This window comes from Heterodontus francisci, chromosome 3 (assembly GCF_036365525.1).
Source record: "Heterodontus francisci isolate sHetFra1 chromosome 3, sHetFra1.hap1, whole genome shotgun sequence".
NCBI classification, from domain to species: Eukaryota; Metazoa; Chordata; class Chondrichthyes; order Heterodontiformes; family Heterodontidae; genus Heterodontus; species Heterodontus francisci.
In genome coordinates, this window is record NC_090373.1 from 94,966,009 (window position 1) to 94,990,270 (window position 24,262).

The 24,262-nt window shown below is 40.8% G+C and overlaps 1 protein-coding gene across 1 annotated transcript in view; it reads right to left on the reverse strand.

Annotated features, from left to right (window-relative positions):
• LOC137367121 (intersectin-2-like) overlaps positions 1–24,262 on the reverse strand; it is a 128,695-nt gene that overhangs the window by 86,217 nt on the left and 18,216 nt on the right. Inside the window, exon 2 of the mRNA XM_068028558.1 lies at positions 1,131–1,194. Coding sequence (XP_067884659.1) covers positions 1,131–1,167 — 37 coding nt within the window. The 5' untranslated portion in view covers positions 1,168–1,194. The remainder of the gene's footprint in view (positions 1–1,130; positions 1,195–24,262) is intronic.

Sequence of the window (24,262 nt, forward strand, 5' to 3'; positions counted from 1 at the left end):
CCTTTTCCTCTGCTATCGGATCCTTCCAAGTCATCCCACAGGATAGCTGTTACATTAAGCTGTCTGCAGTCCGCACATGTATCCAGCAAGTGACAAATGCTATATTTGCAAGGGCCATCAGGGGGAATTTATTAATTATGGTACCCCCAGATGATATTTTTGATTACAAAATAGCAAAAGTACCTCCAATGGTCAGAACACAATTACAACATGCAGGCATCTTAAAAAGTGGAGCACTTTATTTGAAGAATAGTCGCATTCTCAAACACTGCTTTAGCAGTATAAGGTTTAAATTTTATACTCACCCCTCCCCCTTTTACCCTCCCAACCTGTTTAAACCTATACATATACTTCAACGTATATAAAACCTGTGAGCCAAAAGGAACAATAGACGCCTGAAACTTTAAAATCAGAACATAGGCATGACTGGTAGACCTATCACTGGTTTGGCAGGATGCAGATCCATCAATTTCTTCTACAGCAAATTATCAATCTTGCGGCACCTTCAAGGGATGACATGAAACAGGCCAAAATATTTCCCCACAAGAAGATTTAACACAACAGAAGTCAAACAAATTGATACAAAAAGTAGAGCAAGTCAATACAGGTTATGGTCACACATCTCCCACCAACTTATTGCAAGGCAGCAAGGTAGAGACTAGAAGCAGCAGGTCACTGATCCACTGCGGCAGGGAACAGTGCACAGCACGGGACAGGAAAAGGTAAATGAGATGTACCAGGACAAGCCAGCAAGAAAAAAAAACTAACAATGGAGGAGAAAATGGAATAATAGTTTCCTTGAATTAACCTGCATGAGATGGACAGCATAGCTTTGCATCTTAATGAACTAAAAACTCAGAGGTATGTGAAGCTGGGTGCAGATAACTCACTGGAAAGTTGTTTAAACCATTGTATTTTGTCAAAACACTGGCCATATTTCATGGAGTCTGATTTAGCATGTAGTGTTCATATTTTTGGGGTTATTTACTTTAAATTTACTATATCGCTGATAGCAATATACTACATACAGATCAGTTTGCTGAATTTCATGGGGAAATCCTAAAGAGGAAAAATTTCCACTCACTTCCAATCATACTGCAAGCAAAGTGAAGTAAGAGTAAGCTGCTTACCATTCATGACTGTGGGAAACTGAGCCATCATGGTCATGAGTGCGCCTTGCTAGCTATCCGCCATCTGCAACAAAAACACACTCTATTAATTATGCATCAAGGATAGACAACGGTTTACTGCCCTGCTGAGCAGGGAGAATGTCAGCTCGCTTTAGCTCACACTTCTGATAATGAACAATGCATGGGTCTAGGCCTGTGCTGATCAAGCCGAATTCATACTTGCACAAAATAAAAGTCCACAGGATAGGCGGAACAAATGGGAGGGTATGCCCGAAGAAACTGAAGCATATTAAGTATTATTGCTCGATGAATCCAAAAATATGAAACAAGCAGGGTGCACAACTACTCTCTTAATTCACACAATAGCAGCTCGGGATGAACCAACATTATTCTCAACAGCCTTAAGTGGATTTGCCAGTAAAAATACAAACATTGCTCTTTAAAAAAAAAATCCTAATGAGGACTTCAGTGTGTTACTAACATACAAGCTGCATTTCACACAAATTATCATCCAATATTTGAAGATAAAACACCCGTTAAGTATTCAGTACTCACTTTCCACTTGCTCCACCCCACCGCACCTCCCCCCCACTCTATGTAATTTAGTCATGGAATGTGCCACTGTTCCATTTACACATAGAAAATATGAAGGGTTGCACAGGATATAGCATTTATTCCGAGGGTGAAGTCAACTCTCTAACTGAAAAATTAAGTCACAAGTAGAATCCTGCCCAAATGTTACTGCAACCTACTGATGGGAACGGGGAACAAACTGCATTATTTTTCAGTGAAACACTGTTCTTATTGCATTACATGGAAGCACACAGAATATCTCTACACATATAATGATTGATATAAGGGAAGTGCCCAGGCTAGCAATGCAAAATACGAAACAGAATGAGGGTACCAAAATGACGGAAGACACAAGTAACATGGTTGAAGGACATTGAAAAATGGTGCCAGGCTACATCAATCGATAAGAGTGTAGGACACGTAATTTCAGGATCGTGGGTTCAAGCCCCATGTTAGGCAAGTTTATTATGGGGTGTAGGCACGAAAGTGGAGTTAAGGCCACAATAAGATCAGCCATGATCTTATTGAATGGCGCAGCAGGCTCAAGGGACCAAATGGCTTACTCCTTCTCCTATTTCCTATGTTCTTAAAAACACAAGTGTGACATCTGAGCAGTTTCTACAGAGATGAGAGTTCTTGTAGTACAGACTTGAACAAATCCAAGCTCATATTTATATTTCGAATGCTAAAGTGAGAAAGAGGTACAATACTGATTTTAAGGCATTTTCCTTTGATAAATACCTCTTTAAAAAAAATTGTTGTATCTGCTATGTACCTGGTCAATTTGCATTATGACCATCAAGCAACCAATTGGCTAAATCTTTAAGCCTCTGTTTTTCTCCTTTCTAATTGGCTATTTTCTACTTTAATTCTATTTTCATTGTTCACCAATGATATGCAAAACCCTTCTCCCCAAATTCAATTCTCTCCCCAACCACATTCCACGAAAAACCTCTAATAATCAAATTCCAATCAAACATTTTCCAATATCTTTGCTATTTCCTGACCTACCATATTACTTATCACAAAAATGAAATTACTGTATAACAAATATTTAAAAATTCACAAAATGTCAAATTTATAAACTTTGCCCCAATAATTTTGCCCCCTCCTGACTGTCACAAAAAGACAGTCCCCTCCCCACCAACCTCAGAAAATATTGAGAATCCTTTCCCTTCATGATCTACACCCAGTGAGCAGCGTTCCCAAGTTTAAGGCCCTTGTATTAACAGGTCACAAATCTGATCCACAGTGCACTCTGTAGCATTTCCTAACATCCACCCACCACCACCCACCCCACTCCACCCCCAAAACCTTCTCCACTCCAGGACTACAGTTTCCTGTAACTGACATATGGTTGGGACACCAATAAAGTGGCTTCTCTCTACATACAAAATTGACACAGTATCATTCTGGGCGCCAGGAGTTTTCCCACCAATATTTTCAGTTCTTGACTGGGTCCCATCATCTTCTAGCTTGCTTTTGTCATAATAGGTTAATGACATGCTAACACTTTAGATATGGCAAGGTAAATAATACTTATATTTCGACAGAAGATGACACCCATTTATTCAGCTCAGTTCATCTGGCAATCTAAGCATTGCTGATTTTTGCAATCTATTGCATATCTCAATGTTATTTGTAGGATATTTTTAAACCTAATTTCCACTATGATACATCATGCCAATGATGTCCATAAAACTTTTTTTTAATGGAATCAGATTTATCATTACACCATGTTTATCAAAACCTTTGGATTTTACAGGATTATTTTACTGCATAGAATCATAGAATGGCTACAGCACAGAAGGTGGTCAGTCCATTGAGTCCATACCAGCTCTCTGCAAGAGCAATTCAGCTCGTCCCACTCTCCTGCCCTTTCCCTGTAACCCTGCATTTTTTTTTTTAAATCTTCAGGTGCTTATCCAATTCCCTTTTGAAAGTCACAATTGAATCTGCCTCTACTATCCTTTCAGTTACTCCATATCCTAACCACCCGCTGCATAAAAAAAAGTCATGTTGCCTTTGGTTCTTTTGCCATTCAACTTAAATCGGTGTCCTCTGGTTCACCACCCATCTGCAAAAGGGAACACTTTCTCTCCATCTACTGTGTCTAGACCCGTCATGATTTTGAACACCTCCATCAAATCTCCTCTCAACCTTCTCTTGTCAAAGTAGAACAATGCCAGCTTCTTCAATCTATCCTCATAACTGAAGTCCCTCATCCCCGGAACCATGCTCTTAAGTCCTCTCTAAAGCTTTCACATCCTTCCATGTAAAGTGCGCTGCCCAGAATTGGAGACAATACTCCCGCCAGTTGAGGACTAACCTGTGTTTTATAAAGACTCATAATAACTTCCTTGCTTTTGTACTTTATGCAAACCTCAGCATCACTTTCGCAATGGAAAAATATATTCACAGGGAAACTGGGTTTCACCATACCGAACACGCCATCTAGAAACAAAGACACCAATATGGAAGGAAAGGAGACAAACAGCCTGTTGAGAGAAGAGTAAGCTGATGGTATTAATATGTCACTAATCACTTGGGGCAGCAGTAACATGCTATGCGATGCCAGCGTGATTTCTATACAGTTTGTGGTCAGCCATAACCATCGAGTGACTCATGTTGAAATATCTGCATGTGTCACAGTTTGGTGAGAACACATTTGACTCTGTTTCAGCATTTATTGCCCACTCCTAATTACCCTCGAGAAGGTAGTGGTGAGCCACCTTCTTGAACAGCTGCAGTCCATGTGGTGTAGGTACACCAAACAGTGATGATATGAGTTCCAGGTATTTGATCCAGTGACAGTGAAGGAACAACGATATAGTTCCAAGTCAGGATGGTGTGAGGCTTGGAGGAGAAATTGCAGATGGTGGAGTTCCCATGTGCCTGCTGCCCTTGTTCTTCCAGGCGTCAGAGGTCACGACTATGGAAAATGCCGTCAAAGGAGCCTTGGCAAGTTGTTACAGTGCATCTTGTAGATGGTACACACAGCAGCCATGGTGTGCCAGCGGTGGATGGAGTGAATGTTTAAGGTGGTGAACGGGGTGCCAAGAAAGCAGGCTGCTTTGCCCTGGATGGTGTTGAGCTTCTTAAGTATTGTTGGAGTTGCACTCATCCAGGCCAGTGGGGAGTATTCCATCACACTCCTGACTTGTGCCATGTCAATGATGGAAAAGCTTTGGGGAGTCAGGAAGTGAGTTCCCCGTCACAGAACATCCAGCCTCTGACCTGTTCTGGTAGCCACAGTATTTATGCAGCTGGTCCAGTTAAGTTTCTTGCCAATGGTGATCCCCAGGCTGTTGATTGTGGGGAATTAAGCCATAGTAATGCAGTTAAATATCAAGTGGGGGGGGGGATGGTTAGATTCTCTCTTGTTGGAGATGGTCATTGCCTGGCACTTGTGTGGCACGAATGTTAATTGCCACTTATCAGCCCAAGCCTGAATGGAGTCCTGGTCGTGCCGGTATGCACTGCTTCATTACCCGAGAAATTGCAAATGGTACTGAACGGTGTGTAAGCATCAGCAAACATCCCCACTTCTGACCTAATGATAGAGGGAGGGTCATTAATAAAGCAGCTTAAGATGGTTGGTCCTAGGACACTGCCCTGAGGAATTGCTGCAGCAGTGTCCTGGGACTGAGATGATTGGCCCCCAACAACCACAACTTTGTACTGGGTATAACTCCAGCCAGTGGAGAATTTTTCCCATGATTCCCATTGATTTGAATTTTACTAGGGCTCCTTGAGGCCACACTCAGTCAAATGCAGCCTTAATGTCGAGGGCAGTCTCCCTCGCCTCACTTCTGGAATTCAGCTCTTTTGTCCATGTTTGGACCAAGGCAATAATGAGGTCTGGAGTCAAGTGATCCTGGCATAACCTAAACTGAGTATTGGTGAGCAGGTTATCGGTGAATAAATGTGGCTTAATAGCACTTCCATCACTTTGCTGATGTTTGAGAGTAGGCTAATGGAACAGTAATTGGCTGGACCGGATTTGCCCTGTTTTTTGTGGACATACCTGGGCAACTTTCCATTTTGTCAGGTAGATACCAGTGTTGTAGTTGCACTGAAACAGATCGACCTGGGGTATAACTAGTTCCGGAGCATGTCTTCAGCAGTGCAGCCAGGGCTTTGTTGGGGCCCACAGCCTTTGCTGCATCCTGTGCGCTCAGCTGCTTGGTGTTATCACATGGAGTGAATCCAATTGGCTGAAGACTGGCATCAAGTGATGAGGACTATGGAGGATGCCGAGATGGATCATCCACTCTGCACTTCCAGCTGAAGTTGGTTACAAATGCTTCAACCTTGTCTTTTGCACTCAAGTGCTGGGCTCCGTCATCATGGAGGATGGGGATTCCTGTGGAATCTCGTCCTCTTAAGGTGTTTAATTTTCCACCACCATTCACGAATGGATGTGGCAGAGCTGCAGAGCTTTCATCTGATCCATTGGTTGTGATATTGCTTAGCCCTGTACGTAGCATGCTGCTTCCGCTATTTAGAAGGCATGTAGTCCTGTGTTGTAGCTTTACCAAGTTGGTATCTCCTACTCCTGGCATGCTCTCCTACATGCCTCTGAGCCAGGGTTGGTCCTATAGCTTGATGGTAATGGTAGAGTGAGGGATATGCCAGGCCATGAGGTTATAGGTTGGGTGGAATGCAATTCTGCTGCTGATGGCCCACAGCACCTCATAGATGTCCCAATTTGAGTTGCTAGATACGTTCTGAATATATCCCACCGCACCGTGGTAGTGCCACAGAACACGATGGTGTCTGTCTTCAGTGTGAAGACGTTCATTGTCTCCACAAGGACTTTACGGCAATTATGGCTACCAATACTGTCATGGATAGTTGCATCTGCAAAGGGTAGACCCCACTTCAAAGTCAAATAGAGCCTGGCAATACTCAATGGTTGCAGGTTGGTCTTCAGTATATCAGCACCTTCAGAAATGTGGATGAAAAGTTGGGAGCAAATTTAAAAATTGTGTTTAGGGAGGAATGTCAGTAAAACATAGGGGAATTATTTTGATCATAATATTTCAAATTTCTAGGTCCTTATAATACTTTTATGCCATTAGAATAGGTCAAAGAGTAAAATAAATTATTTCTGACTGGGTATAAGATAATTTACTACTGTCAGATTTACTGGGCATGATGCTAGCCTTTTAATCGAGAAGAAAAGCTCAGATATGAAGTCGAGTTTTTAACGCTACACATAGCACACAAAGACTTTATATCCACTTAATACAATTTTACTAGCAAATTGAAACGAGAAACATTCATTCTAAAAAAAAATCTGATTTAAACCTCATAGCAATCCCCTATTTTAAACAAAAGTTCCCAAAAATTAAAAATGAAATACTTTGGTTAGACATTTGAAACAGAAAGTATTTGGGCTTAAACTGACTTTCAGGTAAAAATTATTAAATGCCCTTTCCAATTCCAGGCCTGGGTAGTATAACTGAAATATTCTTTTAGAAATTCTGTAATATGGGTGAGATAGTGGCACATTATTCTTTCAATTCCGGTAAATGGATTTGAATCTAGCTGGAAAAGACAGGTGAAAGATCTCTGCCACCTGCAAAGCTTCACAGTTTAGACAGTCTCAACCTGCCCATAATTCAGCATTAATTGGCAAACAGAGACTGACTCTTTGGGAAATGAAAAAAAAAACACACAGCTGCTCTTCGATCATGATAATTCAATGCTAGGGCAGAATAGAACGAGCTTTACTCTGCATCCCATCACATCATCTGACTATCCTTGTTGCTGAATTGTCTGCTAAAAGTAGGAACTGTTCCATCCTTCGCTTCAATAACCAAAGTAACTAAAAGAAAAGTGAACATTCTGCAATTAGTGACAGTACATTCATATCACTGAAGATAATAGAGTCATAGAGTTATACAGCACAGAAACAGGCCCTTCGGACCATCGTGTCTGTGCTGGCCATCAATCACCTATTGATTCTAATCCCATTTTCCAGCACTTGGCCCGTAGCCTTGTATGCTATGGCGTTTCAAGTGCTCATCTAAATACTGCTTAAATGTTGCGAGAGTTCCTGCTTCTACCACCCCTTCAGGCAGTGTGTTCCAGACTCCAACCACCCTCTGGGTGAAAAATTTTTCCTCTAAATCTCCTACCCCTTACCTTAAACCTATGCCCCCTGGTTATTGACACCTCCACTAAGGGAAAAAGTTTCTTCTTATCTGCCCTATCTATGCCCCTCATAATTTAGTATATCTCTATCAGGTCCCGCCTCAGCTTTCTCTGATCTAAGGAAAACAGTCCTAGCCTATCCAGTCTCTCTTCATAGCTGAAATGCTCCAGCCCAGGCAACATCCTGGTGAATCTTCTCTGCAGCCTCCCCAGCGCAATCACATCCTTGCTATAGTGTGGCCACCAGAACTATACACAGTACTCCAGTTGTGGCCTAACTAACGTTTTATACAGCTCCATCATAACCTCCCTGCTTATATTCTATGCCTCGGCTAATAAAGACAAGTATCCCATATGCCTTCCTAACCACCTTATCTGTGGGGTCTTTTGTTGAAATATAAACTCTGAACACTATTACAATAAAGCAGGATGGTAGGATCAGCGTTGATAAGCACAAACAAGTGAAAAGCTAATTTAAAACACCAAAGGCACCTTCTTTAAACAAAAAAATTGTAAACTTATGGAATAATTTGGCAGACAGGATAGAAGTAAAGGTATAAGGCCAAAAATTGCTTCAACTTCAGACCTTGTGACAAATGGTATCAATTGAACTTTGCTCAACATTAACATGTGCTGTAAATTAACATAAGAACAAGGAGCAGGAGTAGGCAATTCAGCCCCTCGAGCCTGTTCCGCCATTCAATACAATCGTCGCTAATCTCAACTCGGCCTCAACTCCACTTTCCTGCCCGTTCTCCATAACCCTTCAACCCATCACTAATTAAAAATCTGTCTCCTCTATTAATTTACTCAATGTCCCGGCATCCACCGCACTCTGGGGTAGTGAATTCCAGACTCATGACCCTTTGAGAGAAGTAATTTCTCCTCATCTCTTTTAAATCTGCTACCCCTTATCCTAAAACTGCGACCTCTCATTCTAGATTGCCCCACCAGAGGAAACATCCTCTCTACGTCTACTTTGTCAATCCCCTTAATCATCTTATACACCTCAATTAGATCTCCTCTCATTCTTCTAAACTCGAGAGAGTAAAGGCCTAAACTGCTCAATCTCTCTTCATAAGACAAACCCCTCATCTCTGGAATCAATCTAGTGAACCTCCTCTGAACTGCCTCCAATGCAACTACATCCCTCCTCAAGTAAATTGCTAGAATCCCGTTGCGATAACACCATGATCAATGTTGTACCTGGGACCTTGTGTACACCGTACCCAATTGCTAACCTCCTTGATAAAGTCAAACAAATTAAATAGAGACAGAAGTGGGAATAAAAAGAGGAAAAGCAACAGAGGGGAAGAGAGAGTGAACTAAGAGTGAGAAAATTAAGAGTGAGAAAAATGAGAGAGACCAAAAGGAAAAGAAAGACAGACATTGTAACCCCGTTTGTTTTTGGAAAATTGCTGTATTCGTCAATGAGAAGTTAACAAGTGAATGGCAGGTTGCGTAAAATGTATTAACATTTTTAACCCATGAAGTAACGAACCAGCTGTCTTGTCCATCTTGGTCAGGGACAGTGCAACTCTAGGAAGGTAAGCTATCACTGCTTTCATACGAACATAGGAATTCTTAGACAAAAAGACCAAGACCCTTGTAGTTCATCATCTACATCCTGGGAGCTGTATGATACATCAATTATAGAGTTTTGACTAATCTGTTCAATTAATCTCCAACAATTAGTCTATAACAGACCCAAGCATGAGGAAAGCCCCAGTACTGGAGAGCTTTGTGTAGCATAGGTCCAAAGTCACCTTTTTCCTCCCAAACATACCAAATTAAGCACATAATGTCTGAAATTACTCATACATGCTTGCAAAATGTTCATTACCTGTTCGAGTAAGATTCCACGACTTTACTGTTCCATTGCTGGGTCTGCAAAGCTGAATGCCATTTTAGGATCATAAATCACGTCGCTAACAGGATCCTTGGCAACATTATCAGCCTTTCATGGCTGTGGTGGGAATAATTTGTATTAATATTGTAAATCCAGAAATTTCACAACAGCCATCAAGTTTAATGTGGAGCCTCAAGGTGAGAAGAGACTTTTACTGACATTGGCAAGGCTAATGGAAGAGTCACGCAAATCGTCCAGTGACTGACGGAGAATCATAATTCATGGCATATCTCCTTTACTTCCCAAATTGCTCGATGTTTTACAAATTAATACTAATGCATTCATGATTGTTGCAATGACATGACTTGCCAGCAATTTCTGGCCCATCGACTTTTAGTGTGTTCAAAATGAAGCTGCACGCAGGCTGGAGAGAAAACACCAGGGGGTTAAGCTTGTTAGGCCAGATGGTCTTTTCTTGTTCTTAACATGCTCTTATCCTGAACTTGCATAGAATTGGAAAAAGATACCATGTGTCAATGTGACTTTTTCTGTTCCCTTATATTGTCAAATTGGGAATTCATTTTTTTCAAATACTGAAATGGTACTAACAATAAAATTTTAATGCTTCATATAAGAAAATACAAAGTACAGTTGAACTCGATGTGTTAAGTGGATTTATTTTATAATCATAATCTTGGATGTCTATATTTCAGCTTCAAAACATTCACCAATAAATAATTGTTCTGGACAGCCCTTATTAACAGAATGTAAATGTTTCCTGCTATTCACAAACTGCTTAGTGAGAAAGTTTTGCAGTCTTACAGTTAAAAATGTTTCCCCACCAGAAGGTTGTGAAATATTGTCTGGGACTCTGTCAATTTCACGCAGGTCCAACACTGTCTAACTCTCGGGTCGGAGAAAACTTATTTACTAATTATCTCCAGAAACTAAAGTCCCTACTTTCTTCTAAAATGTTGGTATTATGCGGTCTTCTCCAAGTACAGACACTGCATAATTCATTTTTTCCCCATTCCCACTAAATTGGTGATCACCCAATTTCTCTTTCTGGACAGCATGCTAACATATATTGTAAATAGTTTTCCCTGCTCAGGTACTGCCCCCCTCCCTTTCAACACCACCGCCATCCCCTGCTGAAAAAAAACACCCTTGGTCCTTTGACCTAGGAAACTAACAACTCATCACCAATCCCCTATTCTCTCCAATCCTTGGAAGTGTTGGCAGCTCCCAAATTCCTACACATCTTTCCCTCAATTCAGTGCTTGAATCTTTACTATCAGGTTCCCCAACCCCCACTCACTCCCTAACCGCCATGGCAACAAAACAGCCCTGATGACATTCTCAGTCTTATGTATATTTTGAAATCGCAAACTATTTACAGAGGATTAAATTACAGCTCAGAAGAGTTTTTTTAGTATTGGGTGCAAAGATACGCTGAATGCCCTGTATTTTCCAACCCTTTATGGCCTTATGAATCTGTCCCAATACATTACAGCGAGTGAGGTGGCTGTAAAAAAAATTGTCACAGGCAAAAAGTATGTTGCAGACTTCTATGCAGATAGAAACTGATGAAGTTTCAATCTTACATCATAATGGAAGCTATGACTAATTTATTACAAGATATCTGTTGGAGAAAAAAAAGTTTTTAACTGATTAATAACAATTTCTGTTCTGGGGATATATTTCCACTTCAATACAGCCAGTTTGCTATTTGGAAAGGATTTTTTTTTGGCAGGGGTGGGGGGGGGGGGGGGGGAAGAATGTTCCTTTTAATGTTAAATCTTTCAAATCGTAATATATTTAGGCAAGTTTTAAAAAGAAAAATACTGCAACAGACAGTTAAAGATGTTAACAGCAATTTGTTAGTTTGACTCGGCAATGAAAAAAATTTCTCATGCCTGCTGTATTGGAAAATCTTCTATCATTTTCATGCTTGAACTGAGAGATGGAGGACAGAGGCTTAGACACAGGCTTAGAGAGAAGTATTTTGTGAAACTGTGCAGGCAGTCAGGCAGCAAAGGACTATAAGGAGGATGGAAAGCAGGAGAGAGGAGTTAGAAAATGGGTGAAAGTCAAGCAAAATTGCCTGTTCAGATTAGGTAGCGTAGAACATTAATTACTTTTGGATAATTAAATGAAGAAAAACTGTGCAAATTTACTTGGTTAAAAAAATCCCAAGGTGCCTCACGTGTTATCAGACAAAATTTGACGCCGAGCCACAAAGAGCGATTAAAACAGGTCACCAAAAGCTTGGTCAAGGGGCTAAGTTTTAAGGAGCGTCTTAAAGGAGGCTTTGTAAAAAGGACATTGAATACAAAAACAAGGAAGTCATGCTCAACCTTTACAAATCTCTGGTTAGGTCCAAACCCAGGAATAGTGTGCACAAATCTGGGCCCCATACTTTAAGAAGGATGTCAAGGCACAGGAAAGGGTACAGAGCAGGCATACCTGGATTACAGCAGGGATAAGGAAGTTCAGTGATGTGGAGAGATGGTAGAAGGTGGAGTTGTTCTCCTTACAGCAGAGAAGGTTAAGGGGAGACCGAATAGTGCTATTCAAAATTAGGAAGGGCTTTGATAAAAGCAAGTAGGGAGAAATTATTTCCTCTGGGAAGTGGTCAGTAACCAGAGGTCATAGATTTAAAATAATTGGCAAAAGAACTAAAGGGGAAATGAGGTCAAATTTCCTCAGACAGAGGGTTGTTAAGATTTGGAATACACTACCTGAAAGGCTGATGGAATCAGATTCCATAGGAACTTTTAAATGGCAGTTGGACATGTACTTGAAGAGGAACTTGTTTGCAGGCAATAGGAAAAAATCTGGGGTGTGGGACTAAATTGGACAGTTCTTTCCAAGAACCAGCACAGGCATGATGGCACAAATGGGCTCCTTCTGTGCTGTTAAGATTCTATGATTCTACAATGACATTCTGAACTTTATAATATGTTGACTTTCTATTGACTTGTGTGGACTTACTCTGTGAAAAATGGCTGCCATTTTTCCTACATAACAATAGTACCTACATTTCAAAAGTACTTAATTGGCTGTGAAGTGTCTAGGGCATCCAGAGGACATGAAAGATACTTTAGAAATGCAAGTTCTTTCTTTAAGTACTGATAAGTTCTTTCAAATAGCTTTTCATTGCATAATACCAGTATAGCTGGAAATGGAATTACAGGAGATGGAAGATAAACTACATATTTGGGAAACAAAGTAAGGGGCTTGGCAAGTAGACTGGAGAATTGTAAAAGACCATAGGAGGATGTAGACGGGATGGGCAGATGAAATTTACAACAGAGAAGAGTGGTATAATGCAATTCAAAAGTACTTCATTGGTTCTTTCATCTCTGCTTTATTGCTTCTAGAAGCAATCGGAATAGACACAATAAAAAGGCACGGACAAATGTGGATGAAGACACCAACCTTGGGATTGAAATGCATAATTCCTAGGCCGTGCAAGTAGAAAAAGCAATAAAAAGGCCAATAGTATTTTGGATTTTATAAATAGGAGTATAAAGCACCAAGAGCAAAGGGGTAACAACAAATGTGTACAGGCAATAGTTGCACCACAATTCGACTACTGCCTGTAGTTTTCTTCATTTATTCCTGGGATGTGGGTGAGGCTGGCAAGGCTGTATTTATTGCTCAATCCTAGTTTCCCTGATAAGGTGGTGGTGGGCTGTCTCTTTGCATTGTTTCAGTCGTTGTGGTGATGGTGCTGCCCATAATATTAGGAATTTGACCCAGTGACAATGATGGAATGGTGATATATGTTTGTGTCAGGATGGTGTGTAACTGAGAATGGAATTTGGAGATGATGGTGTTCCCATGATCTTGCTAACCTTGTCCTTCTCAGTGGTTGGGGTAGTACCTCACCATAAAGAAAGCATTAAAGCCACAGACAGCAGACAGTGAAACTTCAACAGGATGGTACCAGGGATGAGAGATTACAGTTATGGCACAATCTGGAGGGACAGGAGAATCATGAGGGTGGAAAGGTGTGCAGATAGGGAGGGCGAAGAGGGACATGGAGCTAGCCTTGGTCACAGAACATGCTATCCACCCAAAAGGGTTTACTGACAGAGGACTGCTTCCTGCTGATGTTGGCCTTGAGAACTGAGCACTAAGTGAAAATGGGTCGCATGCACTCCAGTGTTGAGACCTCCAATGAGGAGAAGTGTGAAAGGTGCAGCTTCCGGGAGCAGGTCATTACCACTCGCTACATAAAAAAGTTCTTCCTCACATTCCCCCTGTATCTCTTGCCCAAAACCTTAAATCTGTGATCCCTAGTCATTGTACCATCAGTTAATGGGAACAGTTTTTCCTTGTCGACCCTATATAAACCTGTTGTAATCTTGTACATCTCTATCAAATCTCCCTTCAACCTCCTTTCCTTCAAGGAGAGCACCTCCAGCTTATCTAACTTAACCCTGTAGCTAAAATTCCTCATCCCTGGAACCATTCTGGTAAATTTCCTCTGCACCCTCACATCCTTCTGAAAGCGTGGTGACCAGAACTGGACGCAACACTCTCAATGTGGCCTAACCAGAGATTTATAAATGCTCAACATAATTTCCCTGCTTTTGTACTTAATATCTCTATTTATGAAGCCCAAGATGCCATACGCTTCGCTAACTACTCTCTCAATATGTCCTGTCACCTTCACAGATATATGCACATGAATCCCTAGGTCCTCCTGTCCCTGTACACTCTTTAGAACTGTAACATTTAATTTATATTGCTTCTCCCTATCCCTTCTGCCAAAATGCATTATCTCACACTTCTCTATTAAATTCCATCTGCCACTTGTCTGCCCATTCTGCTAACCTATCTATGTCCTGTTGCAGTCGATTAGAATTATCCTCAGTTTGCCACACCTCCAAGTTTGGTATCATAGGCAATCTTTTTTAAATTCTACTCTGTATTCCAAAATCCAAGTCATTTATATATAGCAAAAAAAGCAGTGTTCTTATCACTGACCCCTGGGGAACACCACTGTCTACCACCCTCCAGTCTGAAAAACAATCATTTATCGCGACTCGCCGTTTTCTGTCCTTAAGCCAATTTTTATCCAAGCAGACATTAATCTTCTTATTCCAGGAGCCTCAATTTCGTTAACCAACCTTTTATGTGGTACTTTGTCAAACGTTTTCTTGCACTAGTTTAAACAATTCGCCTGAAAATCTGCCTCACCAGTGTGAAAGATCAAGGAATTTAAAGCGCAAGTTACATCCAGCATAAATTGAGTATCTGTGCTCTTTCACACTTGTTTAACAAACATGATGCTGGAAGCCAGCTCTGCACACAAAACTGGCCGTGCCCCCAGATCGAATTAAGGAGTGTGGCAAGCAAGTTTCCCCAATTTGCACCCATCTGCAGCCCTTTGAGGCCGCTTCAAGGAACTGATTAGTATACACCGATGAAACTAGTAAATGGTTCTGTGTAGTTTTTTTAAAAGTGAGTTTCAGTAATTTAAAATCAGGTTACTCATAGGTGATGGACCGGACACTTATTAAAAATGCATTTTTTTCCTAAGAAACCCAATTCCAGCTTTATTAATAAAACTGCACCACGCCAAGGAATATTATTCAATGTAAGGAGAAAAAAATAATTATGATACTTTTCGTTCTAAATGCTACTCAATTGCACTGGTTCATGGAAGATTTTATTTCTGTGATTATGGAAATAAATTTGAACGAAAACGTGAAACATAACTTCATTTTGAAAAATCAGCAGTATGTGCATCCAGAGCAACAACTGTGCCTGAAGAAGAAACTCTTACCCCCAAGTCCAATTCCACTCTCCCATGCCATTTAATATTTCTCTTTTCCAGGCAATGATGCAATTCTCTTTTAGAAGAATTAATAGATTGTCATTCAACAATATTTTTTTTACATCGAAACATAGAAAATAGGAGCAGGAGTAGGCCATTTGGCCCTTCAAGCCTGCTCCGCCATTCATTATGATCATGGCTGATCATCCGACTCAGAACCTGTTCCGGCTTTCCCCCCATATCCTTTGATCCCTTTAGACCCAAGAGCTATATCTAACTCCTTCTGGAAAACATACAATGTTTTGGCCTCAACTGCTTTCTGTGATAGCGAATTCCACAGGCTCACCACTCTCTGTGTGAAGAAATTTCTCATCTCAGTCCTGAAAGATTTACCCCGTATCCTTAGACTATGACCCCTGGTTCTGGACTCCCCCACCATCAGGAACATCCTTCCTGCATCTACCCTGTCAAGTACTATTAGAATTTTTATAGATTTCTATGAGATCCCCCCTCACTCTTCTGAGCTCCAGCGAATATAATCCTAACCAACTCAATCTCTCCTCATATATCAGTCCCGCCATCCCAGGAATCAGTCTGGTAAACCTTCGCTGCAGTCCCTCTATAGTAAGAACATCCTTCCTCAGATAAGGAGACCAAAACTGCACACAATATTCCATGTGTGGCCTCACCAAGGCCCTGCATAATTGCAGCAAGACATCCCTGCTCCTGTACTTGAATCCTCTTGCTATGGCACAGACTCGGTGGGCCAAAGGGCCTGTTTCAGTGCTATATCTCTAAATAAATAAATAAACAAACATACCATTTGCCTTTCTTACTGCCTGTTGCACCTACATGCTTACCTTCAGCGAATGGTGTACGAGAACACCCAGGTCTCGCTGCATATTCCCCTCTCTCAGTTTATAGCCGTTCAGATAATAATCTGCCTTCCTGTTTTTGCTACCAAAGTGGATAACCTCACATTTATCCACATTATACTGCATCTGCCATGCATTTGCCCACTCACTTAACTTGTTTGTGGCAAAAAATTCCATATTTTATCCATTCTCTATATAAACAACTTTTTTTCACCTCCCCATCAATTCTTTCTATGACGATTTTAAATTGGTGCTCTTTTGTTACCATCTCACTGACCGGTAGAAACAATTTATCACTATTTACCTCAGGATGCTTGCATATTAATCATCAGGTCCCAGTAATTTGTCGACTTCAATATAAATATACTGTTATTTACTGTAGACTGCTTTTTTTTTAAAAAAGGAAGTATTGCATGTTATATCAACAGTCAGAACTGGTTCTAACCAAAGGTCTTAGATCCAAAAAGATAATCCTTTCTTCCTCTCTTCACAGATGCTGTCTGTCCTGCTGTGTGTTCCCAGCATTTTCTGTTTTTGTATTGGATTTCCAGCATCTGCAGTATTTTCTTTTTTGGGATGAATGACCAGTTTTTTTATTGGTGCTGGTTGAGAAAGGAACATTGGCTCGGATAATCAGAGGATCTCCATGCTTTTCCTTTCATAGTACCTGGTGATCTTCTATGTGTACCCAAACAGGCAGAGGGGGCTTGGTTTAACATCTCATCCAAAAGATGGCATCCCTAACAAATATAACACTTGTTCAGTACTGCACTGGTGCCAACCTAGATTATGTGCTCAAACCCAGGAATGGAGCTTGAACCCACAATCTTCAGAAGCAAAAGTGTTCCCAACTAATCCAAACAGACAATTTGATATAATTCAGCAGCAGAACCCCACTTCATTCCACAGCAAAGTAGTATGGGAATCTCGGATGAAGCTGTCGCACATTACTTTACAGTGCATTGAGTATAACTCTTGTATGGTGTCAAACTCAGTTGAAAAAGGTGCCCAGTAGCGTTCCTCAGATCCTTGGACACTTGTTAAAACTAGCCTGGAGTTGATTTAAATGTTGAGGGTATGGATTCTCCTACATTCCTTTGGGAGAGAAGCTCAACAGACTCATGCTTGCATGATTTCACAAAGCTCTACTGGGCTGAAGAATTTCAATTAAAGCCGAACAGTATAAATGAGCTTCAAACCAGTAGAGAAGAATAAACTTTTCATTAACTGCCTGTACATCGAACAATTTTGACTGTGCTTTAATTAAAAGTCTTGGGAGATTTTACTATGTTGCAGGTGCCATATAAATGCAGGTTGTTGTTTTGCTTCATTTTATTTTACATTAAGAAACTAATGAATGTTTCCTTGATCTGAGTGTTTCATATATTTAAGAGACCAATGAGTGACCGCAGGAATAAGGAGTGACCGCAGGAATAAGGAGTGACCGCAGGAATAAGGAGTGACCGCAGGAATAAGGAGTGACCGCAGGAATAAGGAGTGACCGCAGGAATAAGGAGTGACCGCAGGAATAAGGAGTGACCGCAGGAATAAGGAGTGACCGCAGGAATAAGGAGTGACCGCAGGAATAAGGAGTGACCGCAGGAATAAGGAGTGACCGCAGGAATAAGGAGTGACTGTACCAAATATTCTATTGATTGTAAAGTTTTGGGGTGACCTGAGGATGTGAAAAGTGTTTTATAAATGTAAGCTATTTCTTTCTTTACCTGATCTCAAAAAACAATTTGCTGCAATCAAAGGGCAGTCCTATTAGCTTGTCACGTGTACATAAAGATATCTCAAATATTTGAAGCTAGTCCTTCTGACCTTCCCTCCATCATAAGGTCAGAAGTGGGGATGTTCGCTGATGATTGCACAATGTTCAGCACCATTCGCAATTCCTCAGATACTGAAGCAGCCCTCGTCCATATGCAGCAAGACCTGGACAACATCCAGGCTTGGGCTGATATGTGGCAAGTAACATTCACACCAAGTGCCAGGCAATGACCATCTCAAACAAGAGAGAATCTAACCATCTCCCCGTGATGTTCAATGGCATTACCATCACTGAATCCCCCACTATCAACATCCTAGGGGTTACCATTGACCAGAAACTGAACTGCAGCAGCCACATAAATACTGTGGCTACAAGAGCAGGTCACAGGCTGGGAATTCTGCAGCGAGTAACTCACCTCCTGTCTCCCCAAAGCCTGTCCACCATCTATAAGGCACAAGTCAGGAGTGTGATGGAATACTCTCCACTTGCCTGGATGGGTGCAGCTCCAACAACAGTCAAGAAGCTCAACACCATCCAGGACAAAGCAGCTCACTTCATTGGCACCCCATCCACCACCTTCAACATTCATTCCTTTCACCACCGACGTACAGTGGCAGCAGTGTGTACCATATTCAAGATGCACTGCAGCAACTCACCAAGGCTCTTTCGACAGCATCTTCCAGACCTGCGATCTCTGCCAACCAGAAGGACAAAGGCGGCAGATACATTGGAACACCACCACCTGCAAGTTCCCCACCAAGCCACACACCATCCTGACTGGGAACTATATCGCCATTCCTTTACTGTTGCTAGGTCAAAATCCTGAAACTCCCTTCCTAACAGCACTGTGGGTGTACATACACCCCAAGGACTGCAGTGGTTCAAGGCGGCAACTCACCACATTCTCAAGGGCAATTAGGGATGGGCAATAAATACTGGACTAGCCAGCGACACCCACATCCCATGAACGAATAAAAAGTGTCATTTGTGGAGATTGGCAATGTCTGATTAACAGTCGTGATGCCAAAACTCAGTGTGAAACATGCTCCCTGCAGCCAGGCTGACCACACTGCCCCCTCAATAAAAGTGGCTACTGTTCTTTGACCTGGTTTTGAAAGGGCTGAAGTACATTCTGGCAAATTTACAATGTCTGGTCAGTTTTTCTCAAATCTCAGGTTCTAGGCCAAGTTCAATGACCAACTCTCAAACAGTGGTAATTTCTTTAAAAATCCGTAAATTAAGCAATCATTTTTGCTTAGAATTGACAACGTACTCTTTTCTGCATTAAATAATATTTATAAGAAGGCTTACCCTCAATAAGTAATAACTACTATTTGTAGACTGAAGATCTGTTGAGAAAGCACACAAGGGTTTGGTCAGTTCCTTGAACTGTATATGTAATAGGTAGGCAACCTTGAAATGTCTTTTCTGCCTGCAGCTTTGCTCCAAAGAACATAGAATTTGCCCTTCAAGAAAGGGGAGAAAATCGCACTGAATTGTACAGTTATATATTTCTATGAAATGTAATTGTGAGGTGTACAACAGATTCTGCAGAAATTATAGTTTTCATTTGACAGCCTCTATTGTCACCATTGTAAATATATGCAGGGCTATGGGAAAAGAGTGGGAAATTGGGACTAACTGGACAGCTCTCTCAAAAGAAAGGACACAAGCACAATAGGTTGAACAGCTGTCTTCTGTGCTGCAAGATTCTATGATTCCTCCAGCTTTAAAAGTCCAGCCAATGTAAACATCATAGGATCAACTGAAAGCTTTTCAAGGACTCCCAAAATAATCCTACTATGGCAAATAGATAACATTAAAGTACACCCAAATCAAATACCTGTTTTTAGGTCACTTCCCTCCCCTCACCTGTGGGGCTGAATGTACCTTAACTCAGATGATTAATAAACTAAAGAAAGCACAACTCAACAGTCCAGACATAACTAATTCCTTACCAAGCTGATGAAAATATGAAACTTCACAACCAGTTTTCTCTGTTGTGCTGCAATAAATTCCACTTCTGATACTAATGTTCAAATATTAAAAACACTGAGGGCAGCATATAGTGCTGGCAACCCAAATATTAAAAAAAACATATAATTTTTCAGTATTATTCAGAGGTTACTGCAAAAAGCAGAAACATGTTACAGTCCAGTTGATTTGTATATTTTTAATTTATGGCATATGACGGGGGTACAGAGAAAATAGGAAATGAGAGTAAACCACATTTTCATTTAGTAAAATTATAATTGAGCTATTTCCAGCTTTAACCTACAAGCTGAGGGAATGAAGGCAAACCCTTTAAACACTACCACAAACCATACTGTTCTATATGTGAGAGATTCCTTCACAGCCAAAGACTTGCAGGTTGATAGGTAAATTGGCCACTATAAATTGCCCCTAGTGTAGGTAGATGGTGGGAATGTGGTAGGGAATATAGGATTAGTATAAATGGGTGGTTGTTGGTTGGCACAGACTGACTCTATACAGAAGGGTTATAATTATATAATGTTTGGTTTTCTGTTGAGAGTTTATGCAAAGGTAGTAGGGACACATAATGTTATGCAAGGATATTAGCCAGCATTCACAGATCTGCAGACCCTGTGCAGATGTAGCACTGTGCCAGGATTTCCTAAAAAATATAAGTATTCCCATTTCTCAAGTTAGAACATAGCAAAACATGTGAACAGAAGGTTGGGCGGGGCGGGGGAAGAAATTTGCAGTGGTTTAGTTTTATTACCACAAAACCATGCAGCACAGATGTCAAATGTTTTCTACAAGTGCGTGCTTCATGCAGGGTCAATTTATTGAAGACTGAACTGATACTCAAACAAAAAAAGACAATACCACCCATTGTTTCTCCTACTTCATTACCTAAATGCCAACCAGGCCAAGTTACACAAGGAACTCCCAAATGCATGGGGTATGTCACAGATGCCTTCTGTGATAGTTGTTTTAGCTTATTCTAAAAAAAAAATCAATTTGTAAAAGGGGGAAATGACACAATGAAATCTAACAGCCGTAACAAATTAATGGGCTATTTATTTTCATCAAAACACGGAATCCAGTTTCCTACTGTGTATAAACAAGGTTTCTGCTTTTTAATATGTCCCTACAGAGGACAGAAAATTTGCAACAAGGACAGAATAGAAATAAATCAGTAATCTATAATATAGTATATAAAAAAAAGTTGTAACTTTTTGCATGATCTTATGTTATGACATCATAAATCCACCCATCTCTACAGAATTTCCAGAGGCAATTTAATGCCTTGATTTGGGGGGGGGGGGGGGGGGAGCGGGGGAAGAGAGGTGACTATTTCAAGAAACATCCTCCTCAGTACTTTGAGGGGAAAGTACTGGACGGCAGATAGCTGTAGAACCAGTTTGTTTTATTTGGCAGAATTCTGGGTTTAAAGGTTACAGATTCAAGCCCCACGCCAGGACTAGCGCACACAAAAATACAGAATAACTAGTCATTCATTTCATTGCTATTTGCATTACCACTTTTTCTTTTTGAAAAGAATTTATGGAGCATCTTTCACCTCATCGGAACATACCAACCCAATTTACAGCCAATGCAGTACTTTCAGAGTGTTGACATTTGCCCACATAACAATCACTGCAGTCCAAAAGTAACTGTATGAAGCACTTTCGAGATATGCTGATGCAAGATGCCCCTATAATTATTGACATGCTCCCAATGACCCTCTAACTTTCAAAAGACTGCATCAGCTGTCTAAGTGAAAGCAGTGATATTATTGCAAAATGTTTTTATTAGTATATACACACAAGTAATAGAAATAACATGATACTTAGTCAACAAATACAGAAATGTGACAACAAATTACAGAAATCTGATGACCTTGCAGACTCGCGAGAATCTGGGGAGCCCAATTTGAAAATCTAATTATCACTTATGTGAACTAACTGGGTTTCCTAGCATGATGTGTATATCAGTTTCTAAGTTAAATTAAACAGTAAAACATCACAATTAATACATTGTCAGTTATCCAAATTATTAATCTATTAAACGAGACTGTTCTCCAAACCTTTCAATAATGGCAACACAAAATATTTCCAGCAAGAAACTACCAAGACTTATTTTCAAACATCAGAGAAAAATGTTCACAATTATTTTAAAAAGCAAACTTGAAAAACTGTTGGTGTTCTCTATCACGGCATCTCATTACTGGAGTTAAACTATTTAGAGTACAAAAGCAGATAATTCCTTCGTTTGCTATACAGCAGGAAACCAACTACATAATGGATGCTTACGTGGCTAAGATACCAATGACTTCCTGCCAAAAATAGTAACGCCATCCATAGGCAATTCGCACCTCAAAAATTGCTGCAGGCAACTCCAGGAGGATACTGGGAAAGTGGGAAATTAGTGTCAACTCGTTGAAGAGTTAAACAATCAGAGATAGAAAAGTGTCAGCATGGCATCCCATGAGAGCCTAGAGTACTGCTGACACTTCCAAATAAAAAAAAAGAGTTGAAAGTTTCCCCGTACAACGTGCATCTTTGATCAGTATGATATACAGCTTATACATGCTTGGAATAAATACTTATACCTTCTTTTAGATAAAAGATGTGCAGACCCAGATAATAAAGTTGCTCACTCAATTCTTCCAAAAAGTAAAAGGAAGTGATTAGGAAACAAAACAACTTCAACTTCCTTCAGTACCATTGCACTGTTTTGCCTGATCACCCATTAGTCAACAGGTCTGCTGCCATTTCCCCACTCAACAAAAGACTCGTCTACAAGATTAGAATCCATTACCCTCCCACCTCATGACTAGAGTCTCACGTATGTACAGAACGTACGATAAGTCGCATTAATCCTTTCGTTTTCTCTTGCTGGATCACTCAACTTTGTCAACATTGCCATTTTGCATTTAGTCTTCCTACAATTGATCTAAGTCATCAACAACTACTGCTTATATTTATATCGCGTCTTTAATGTAATAAAATGTCCCAAGGCGCTTCACAGTAGTATTATAAAACAAAATATGACACTGAGCCACGTAAGGAGTTATTAGGTCAGATGACCAACAGCTGGTAAAAGAGATAAAAACAAGAAATGCTGGAAATACTCAGCAGGTCTGGCAGCATCTATGGAAAGAGAAGCAGAGTTAACGTTTCAGATCAGTGACCCTTCTTCAGAACTGGCAAATATAACAAATGAAAAAGGTTATTAGCAAATAAAGCGGGGGTGGGGCAAGAGATAACAAAGGAGAAGGTGTAGATAGGACAAGGTCACAGAATAGCTGAGCAGAAGGTCGCGGAGCAAAGGCAAACAATATGTTAATGGCGTGTTGAAAGACAAAGCATTAGTACAGATAGGGTGTTAACGGACTGAAAATTGAACAGCCGCAAGTACAAACATGAAAATAAGTGGGTAAGCAAACTGAACAAACTAAGATGAAATAAAATAAAATAAACACAATATATATATAATATATGAAAAAAAGGAAAAAGAAAAAAAAACTTAAAATAAAAGTAAAATGGGGGGCCCCCGTCATGCTCTGAAATTATTGAACTCAATGTTCAGTCCGGCAGGCTGCAGTGTGCCTAATCGGTAAATGAGTTGCTGTTCCTCAAGCTTGCGTTGATGTTCACTGGAACACTGCAGCAATCCCAGGAGAGATGTGAGCATGAGAGCAGGGGGGAATGTTGAAATGGCAAGCAAACGGAAACTCGGGGTCCTGCTTGCGGACTGAGCGGAGGTGTTCCACAAAGCGGTCACCCAGTCTGCGTTTGGTTTCCCCAATGTAGAGCAGACCACATTTTGAGCAGCGAAGACAGTATACTACATTGAAAGAAGTACAAGTAAATCGCTGCTTCACCTGAAAGGAGTGATTGGGGCCTGGGATAGTGAGGAGAGAGGAGGTAAATGGACAGGTATTACACCTCCTGCGATTGCAGGGGAAGGTGCCGTGGGAAGGGGACGAGGTGGTGGGGGTAATGGAGGAGAGGACCAGGGTATCACGGAGGGAACGATCCCTTCAGAATGCTGACAGGGGATGGGAGGGGAAGATGTGTTTGGTAGTGGCATCACGCTGGAGGTGGCGGAAATGGCGGAGGATAATCCTTTGGATAT